This window comes from Cheilinus undulatus, linkage group 12 (assembly GCF_018320785.1).
Source record: "Cheilinus undulatus linkage group 12, ASM1832078v1, whole genome shotgun sequence".
NCBI lineage: Eukaryota > Metazoa > Chordata > Actinopteri > Labriformes > Labridae > Cheilinus > Cheilinus undulatus.
Window position 1 is genome coordinate 31574616 of NC_054876.1, and position 8775 is coordinate 31583390.

At 39.0% G+C, this 8775-nt stretch overlaps 1 protein-coding gene across 2 annotated transcripts in view; it reads left to right on the top strand.

The window, feature by feature from the left end:
* tiam1a (TIAM Rac1 associated GEF 1a) overlaps positions 1-7384 on the top strand; it is an 82889-nt gene extending 75505 nt beyond the window's left edge. Inside the window, exons 25-30 of one of the 2 annotated variants that reach the window (XM_041801932.1) lie at positions 1008-1066; positions 1298-1394; positions 2553-2640; positions 2768-2940; positions 5076-5452; positions 5574-5701. In XM_041801932.1, coding sequence (XP_041657866.1) covers positions 1008-1066; positions 1298-1394; positions 2553-2640; positions 2768-2940; positions 5076-5452; positions 5574-5585 — 806 coding nt within the window. In that variant the 3' untranslated portion in view covers positions 5586-5701. Of the gene's footprint in view, positions 1-1007; positions 1067-1297; positions 1395-2552; positions 2641-2767; positions 2941-5075 lie in introns of both variants that reach the window. The other variant, XM_041801931.1, reaches the window with a different exon arrangement.
* The last annotated feature ends 1391 nt before the right edge of the window (positions 7385-8775 follow it).

Consider the following 8775-nt stretch of genomic DNA (forward strand, 5'->3'; position numbering starts at 1 on the left):
CACACAACAATGCACAGCTGGAAGAAAAAGAAGAAAAACTTTAATTGATCATCAGTTAACCAGTAAAACCATTTACAAACTGATGCTCTGGAAAAAGCCCAACATGCTCAGTGATGTCTGTGCGTCTGCTCCTCATCCTCACTGCCCTGATTATATATATATAGATAGATTAGATAGCTTAGAAACTATTTTATTTGTGCACTTTGATTTATTATAGTCTCACTCTTAATTTTCAAATCAAAATCTCTCACTCTGAAACTGTGAAATACTTCATAATGTGGCTCTTTGCATTTCTATGCTCAGGATTGGTTGTCACATTACATAACTTTGAAAATCCTGTTACATGTGCAGGATTTTAGCTTTACAGATGATCTGTGAAGTATTCATCCCAGAGCTTTAAAGACTGAAACATTGTGTGATGGTTTCGCTGTATACGAACATGTTTATTTTTCCATAAAAAGCAGGCATAAAGACAAGTTTTTCTAAGCCTCAGAGAAATACTGCATTCTGTATCATATGTAAGAATATCTTGCAGGCATTTTGAACTGCACTCTACTCCACATAATGCTGAAATACTTGGTGTTTTTCCCTGTTGTATGGAAGAAAATTTGATAAAAGCCAAACTAAGTCGAATGTAACACAAGGGATCTTTGTGTTATTTTTTCCTTTTCATATGAAGTGCAGCTCACATAAGTACATGAAGTTCTCTCTCACAGTGAGGTGTCACTGAGTCTTAAAATGTCCCCCCACTCAGACACCTTTGGTTATGAATTTTACATAAACGTGCTATAAGGGCTTTCCCTTGTTAGGCCTCAGAGAGTGGAAGTGGTTTAAATCTGCATGCAATAACGTGACTATGGTCCGTTTTTATCTTGTCGTTTCCTCCACAGCTGTAACTAAAAGCATCCATTGACTCAGTTGGGTTTGAGATGTGTTGCATGCATGTGATGAAGGAATCCAGACCCTCCTAATGGTTTCTTTCATTTTTCCTTTTATTTTTCATTTAGTGTTCAAAACAGCGGTTGTATTTGTGTACAAAGAAAACTCCAAGCACAGGAAAAAGATTGTAAGTACTGTTTTTCTGAATTTCTGTTCAAAGTGAGTGAATGAAAGAAAGTTTATGGCATTGAATGAAATAGAGACTGTCATACACTCCAAACTTTTTCTAGTGCAGCACAGATGAAGGTTGTCTGCTAAACCCTCTCTGTCATTGTGCTCTTGCACTCCCTGCTGTCTTGTAGACGTATTGCAGCAGTAAATCAGTAGATACCGAACTCTCTCTCTCCTCTGTCTCCAGGGTGCATCTCACCGTACGTCTGTGAATGACGACAGGGATCCTTTCCGTTTCCGTCACATGATTGCAACAGACTCTCTTCAAGTCCGCAACCTTGCAAGTAGGTCTATTCTAAGAGTGTCACCCGGTGAATGCAATTTTCAGTCTTGCATCAGTGTTCCTTCAGGTGCCATCAGCACCTTGAAGATGGTTTGGACTCTAGGGTGCCTGTTTGAGGGATTTTTAAGCTAGTGTCTGTTCAATTTCACACCAATGTCGTGTCATTTTATCACATTTTCTGTCCTAACCTTGTTGATAAAAATAACTACAGTGATTTGACAACACATGAAAACATACCAAAGTGGTGGATCAGTTGACATAAATGGTAAATAACAGTGAAATTATCCTCCTTTTGAAGGTTTTCAAAGCTCAAGACTCTGAATCAGAATCACAGTTGGAATAAATGACCCGTATTATTAAATTCTTGCAGAAAAACATTTTTGATTATCCTGCAATTAGTCTGAAATTTTTGACAAGACACAAGAAACGTTTAACCAAAGCTCTTTCTGATGCCATGTGGAGACAATAAATTGTCTTGCCAGGGAAGCATGGACCGCAAAATTTATTGTCAGCCAGCCAGATGTCTGTAATGAAAGTCTGCTCAGTGGAAAAACACTAATGAAAGAAGTTTGGATTATTTCATGTGTTACGGTTTGCTCCCCAAAATTATTCATTTGTCTGAGAATACTGTTTGAACCGTCACCAAATATCTGCTGTTAGCTAGAGTAAGTAAACAAAAACATTCAATTTTTTTAACTTAAATTTTCATTTGAATTTTGGTCATACCTCAACAAGATTTTCAGGTGCAACATATTGTTCTCTGAGAAAGAAATGTATCCTTCCTCTTTATGTCAAGGTCATAGCAAACATCATTTGCATGTGAGACGGTCTGTCATCCAATCCTCAGAGGTGGTTTCTCAGTATGACTCAATAATTTCTGCAGTCGTTTCAAAGCCTCTGGAGTCCACTGAAGGTTTCTCTCCAGCAGACAATAAACGATTACCTTTGCAAACAGAGCAGACGAATGGGTGTTCGCAGGTCTGCATGCTGTTTTCTTCACCTTCTATCCTTGACTTGATGAACCTTAAATCACCCTCTGGCAGCTCGGCTCAAGTGTTATCGTTTATCTGCCTAATGGCCTGTTGTTAAGGGGAAAGGTATTGATGATGGAAATTAACTGGAAGCTTTTTAAATGTGGATCACATCTCTCTTCACTCAGATTCAGAGGGCACGGCTGTGTGTGAGATAGTCCACACAAGATCAGAATCTGAAGGGAGACCAGAGAGAACCTTCCAGTTGTGCTGCAGGTATGAACTTTCCATTTTTAATAGTTCTTCATTTGGGCACAAAAAATGTGGAAAAAGTATACAGCATGGCCCAAAGACCCTTTTCAGTATAATAAAAATCTACCGTGTGTTTTTCTATAATTTTCAGTTCTCCAGACAGTAAGAAGGACTTACTAAAAGCAGTCCACTCCATCCTTCGAGAGAAGCAGCGGCGTCAGCTTCTTAAGACAGAGTCTCTGCCCCCAAACCAGCAGTATGTCCCATTTGGAGGCAAACGTCTGTGTGCTCTTAAAGGGGCACGACCCTCCATGAACAGAGCGGGTATGACTACTTATCCTCTAAATGTACCGTCCTAACAAAAGAACAATGAACCTGCATGCAGTGGCTGTAACTCTACAGACTAACGACTGTGGATACCTACTACTAACATGTAACCAGACTGATCATATCACAAATAGACTTAAAGGTACAGTGTGCAATATTTAGCTCCCTAACATTTAGCTGAACAAACTTGGTAAACAAATTAACAAAATAATTATAAATTAGTGTTAAATCCCCTGAATATACACAATTTTATTTTTTCACTTAGAATAAGCCTTTTGTTCATACATAGGGAGTGTCTCCTCCATGGACTCCCCATCTTTGATTTCTCCATCTTTCATGTTTCTATAGTACCACAGAAAGAACCAAATAAAAGATGCACATTTTTTAATAATACCACTGATTGCCACAGTTACAACAAAAAGTGAGCAATGTGATCTAGAATCTGGCTGTTAGATGTGGTGAATATTCAGTTTTACACACTGCACCTTTAAGCACAGATTTAAATTCCCACAAGATTCACGGAGGACACATTAAGATCCAATTACTCAGGTTAATGACTGTATATAAAGATGGACAGGGCATCTCCATCTCCTCCTGTTGTACGAAAGTGAAGACAAAAAATCCCAGTGACACACGTTGACAAATTAAACTGATTATATAATTTTGGAACCAGAGTAATGAAGCAGACTCTACTGTAGTTTTGACATCTCTTTCTAGCCTCCATAAATAAAGCTATTATTATTGTTAAATGCACAGTATGTAAATCCCCCTTTACTAAGAAAAAGACTACCCTGCATAAGGTGTAGTTAAGTGAACCGTTGTTTTCATTTCATTTCATTGATGAATTTCCAACATAATGATGGAGAAAGTCTGTTTAAAAGTGTCCGTCCCTGTTCAGTCTTCCTCTGGTGTGCCAAAAGCTACTGGCAAAGCATTCTGGGATGGCATGAAGATTTTGCCTGCAGTCCTCAGTGTACATGTCATCCCATTACAGCTGTGAGAATTAAGGATTTCTCAGACTTTGTATGACACAAGCTCAGTCATTTTACTTTAGACTTTTCAGTTTGAAAATTCTACATACTGTTCCTTTAACTTACCAATGAAAGGCCAAAGATCACTTAAGGTCAGATCAGATCAGAACAGATTCCTGTGCCCTTTTTAAAATGGACACTTACAGTTATGGAAAGTTTTTTAAGATTATATTTGGAGCTTTTTGCTTTTATTTAGACAGGATAGTTGAAGAGAGACAGAAAATACGGGGAGAGAGAGTAGGGGGAAGACATGCACCAAACAGGGCCGAGACTGGGAACAGATCTTGCCACTACAGCGCCTGCTCTACCCACTTGGCTAAACTGGCACCCATGGTTATGGAAAGTTTGACTCTTGGCTTTCTGTTTGTTGGGATTTCTCTCACCGTTACTTTTCTAATCTACTTTTCCTGCGCACACGTTTCAGGAGCCTCATTTGTTGTCAGAGCTGTCAATCATGTTTTACCCTCTATTTTCAGAATCAAATAACTGGTTAAAACTAAATGTCTCAGTAAAGTGACCACTCAAACATTGAACAGCTCGATTTGCTTTTTGAAAGCGAAAATCCTTTTTAAGAAAAACGTATTTGATATGTCTTTTAAGATGTTTTTACCCATGTTCCATCTGTTAAGATGACAGTGAAACTTATGACCTACAGTGTACTTAGGCCAGGCACAAGGGGGAGTTCCAAATGTTTGGCCTCAATTTTGCAGGAAACTGTCATGTCCATCTTAAATACAGTCATGCTTGAGCCACATTTGGGCTGTTTGTGAAGCATTTGTCCACCTTTGTTTGGTATAGTGTATGAAAATGTGCCCTCAGCCACTTTAAATTATTATCTACTCTTAATTTTAAATCTTCTTTAACAGTACACACAAAAATAATCTGTTATTTTTATTTGTCATGTCATTGGCATTGTGTGCAAAAAAAGTTTGCGAAGTAAAGGGGAATTCACCCAAAATACTGGATAAAGCATGCTCTATTTAGGTTCAGTAAGGTACAGAATTGGTGGATCATGTAAATGCACGATGTAAATTGGGCCTTTAAATACTAAGGCTTATATTTTTGCATGACACTATCTTTTTTTTTTTTTTTTCTGTTTAGCATCAGCTCCCTCACGAATGCTGGCTCGCAGGAAGCTGGTGAGGAACCGCTTTACTATTGATACTGATCTCGTTTTCCACGGCAATAACAACAACAGCAGCGATTCAGACCCTTCCTCGCAACCACCTCTTTCCCAGCATGCTCATCTTCAGTCCAACAAACCTCATGGTGAGGACACGGACCGATGGGTGGAGGAGCAGTTTGACCTGGCTCGTTACGAAGACCACGGTGAGGTCATTGACTTGGGGCAGGTGAAGGAGACGGACATTTTGAGCGACGATGACGAGTACTGCAAGTCCGTTAGGGCCGCGTCTGCAGAACCTTCGAAGCTGGACGGCAAGATGCAGGGACTGGACTTGAACAGAGGAGTAGAGACTGTAAGTGGCATCATGCAGGGCAGGATGCAGGAGGGTGAAGTTAATCAAATAAAGCACAGTGATGACACAGGCTCTGTGGACTCTTTCACCTCCTGTGGTGTCTCTCTTTCCCACTGTGCAGCCCCGAGTGTGAAGCTCACCCCTCTAAAGCAGTGTGCTGTGGAGGGAGCCACAAACAAAGACCATGACGTCATCTGGGTGAGGCGGGAGGACTTTGCCAGTGGGTGCAACAGTGACGTTTTCTGATTGGGAAAGAGGCGAAGAAAGAAAGCATTGGAGAGATTAAATGCAAGCTTTAAATATGTGGCATTCAGAGGGGAAAAACAGTGTACAAAAAGTATGAAACCTCAGCCTTCTTCCTTGTATTTAAACGCAACCCTCTTGCATCTTCCCTTTTCCTCTGACAATCCTAAAGTTCTTCAATAACGCAAACATGCTCACCTTCATTAGACGAGATTCCTGATCAATAAAGAACATAAAATCCTCACTGTTTTGGACAAGCACCCAGGCATGACGCACACCTGCTGCATTGTATTTTCTGACTGCATGTACACGCCAGTGTGTATAAGTGCGTATAGTACACAACAGCACCAATACAGAGACTCTCGGCAGCTACTGTACTGTGGACACGCTGTCATGAAGTGACGTCCTCACTAAACTGTGACCTTGTGGCCAAAAAATGTCTATTTTTCAACACAGGAATGTGGGTGTTCTATTTTTCCGACTTCGAAACTCGTGTTTGTATTTTCACACTCAAAGGGCTGTGTGTTACTGACTTCTTTTCAGGGGCTCTTTTGGCTTAACGACTGCTGTGTAAAAAAAAGATGGTGAGATCCAACTAGCTTTATTGTGCTTTTGAATTGTTTTAAATTATTATGAGCTGCACATCGGTGTATAGTCAAAGTACGATAGAGTGCCGTTAACCTCTTGTATGAAATGTTTTGATGCTCACTTTTGTCTCCTTGCATATCCTTTTTAAAGAGAGTTTGGACTACAGATAGTTTACCTATTCTTATTTAATTGCCTTTTTTACTGTATTTGTAATGTTTACACCACAATCAGCTGCCCAGTGTTACATCTTTTCATGTGCCAGAAACAGGCTTGTGCACTTCACATGAATGTCCACTCTTTACTTAAGTCAATCAGATATAAAGGCATTGGTATTTTGAACTGATTTGATTAAGGTTATTGATATACAGGACCCTCTTTGCCCCACAGGCCATGCTTCCTTTATGCTCCAGGTCTTTGATAATAGCATAAAACTCCTACAACAATCCTGTTTTACTTGAATTTTCTTTGTTTTGAAAGAACGTATTCAGGAAGAGCCATGTTAGTGACTGTACTGTTACTTCAAGAATCAGTCATGCCGTTAACCTTATTCTCTGGTTCATATATCTTCTCCAGCACCATTTTATACATTTTGTCATGTCCAGCAGCATTGCAAACACAAAGACTTCTCTCTCAGCTATGGCATCAATCCTTAGTGCATTCTCCTCTTCTGCATTTCTTCCTTTATCCACCAGGCTGTGCTGTTTCACTTTGTCATCACAACACCACGCTGATTGCTGAGATCAACACAGTCGTGCGCACCTTAATGGATGTATTGAACATGCACTTAATACCCAACTGTGAGGATGAAATCTGTGAGCTACTCCGGTTAGAGTGTGAGTGGAGTGGAGGGAAACAATACACTTTGGATGTTTTTTTTTACCCTTGTCTTCTTCTGATGCTGAGTTTTTAGATTTTAGCTTACTGGCTGCTGATTGTGGCCCAGTAAGGATGTTCAGACTGTGAGGTACAATCACCTGGCCGCAGAGGCAAATCCTGTGAGAAACCCCTCTGACTGCTCCCCTTTGTACTTTGAAAACTGTGCTCGTAAATAAAACTGTGGAGTATTATCATTTTTATGTTAAAATAAATTTTCTAAATTTAGTTTTGTGTCCATGCAACCATTTATTACTGTCTCTCATCATTAACCACATGGGATCATTATCTATTGTGCAACACTGAGACTCGTAAGAAACTGAATTCCTCCCTTCAAAGATAGATTTCTATACACATCACAACCTCTTCATAGAGGAGGATCACATTCACTTGATCAAATCAAAATGATTTATGCCACATGCTTTTGCAGATTGAATTGCAGTCCTAGAGCACAATGCATGGTCCTGAATTTTAGGAATAATGAAATAACAGGATAAAAAGCAGTGGATGACTGAACAAACATTTCAATAGAAGAAGCCTTTATAGAGAGAAGAGTTCGTAACCCTTTATGGAAAAATAATTAGAAATAAGACCAAATTTGCCTTAAAAGGATACATTTCATATATATATATATATATATATATATATATATATATATATATATATCCTTCATTTATCAGGGAGAACCCACTGCAACCAAGGTCTCTCATCCAGGGGTGCACTGCAGCAATACAATAAAAGACAGAACAAGAAACACACTGTGAAAACAAATACATTTATAAGCATATATTCATAATTGTAACCCATGTCTGGTGGTTAATAAACCACATTTTAAAGCAGTTGCAACCACCTTCCTTTAATAGTTCAGATACAACCTCTTTAAAACACCATATGATACCATAGAGGGCCATGTATGTAGGTTCAGTTCCTAACCTTGGTGTTTTTAAAGTGATCCAGTTCTGAGATCTGGTAGTATGGGATAAGCTATTAATAGACAGGAGAGTAGTCAGGTAAGGAGAGAGTTTACCCATGAGTGCTCTGTAAATAAACAGAATACTGTGCTGTCTAAAACTGGTGATATTGTTGTCTAGAGATTATTTTTCTGTTGCTTGTTGAAAGGCAGGATTTATTCCTGTACAGAAAACAAAGTTGCCGTCTTAGTCACCTCGTTAAATTTGAGATGTGAGACCTAAAAGATAGATCTTGATCTGGCCATATACCCAAATACATAAATTGTTGAACGCATTTAATTTTTACATTATTCAATGTGTACAAGGTGGTATTGAGATGGTCAGTGCTCTGCCTTGACAAAATAATATATTTGGTCTTACTGGGGTTAAGCATTAGTTAAGGATCAATTAGAAACAGCTGGAATACATTGAAATCAGATTGAAACAGTGTGAGGGTGCTGAGCAAAATAATACTGCATCATCCGCGTAAAGATTTACTTTAACATACTTTAATTTCCCTGCAGTGTTATTCATATACAGTTGCAAGAAAAAGTATGTGAACCCTTAGGGATTTCTTGGATTTCTGCATAAATTGGTCATAAAATGTGTTCTGATCTTCATCTAAGTCACAACAATAGACAAATACAGTCTGCTTAAACTAATACTGCA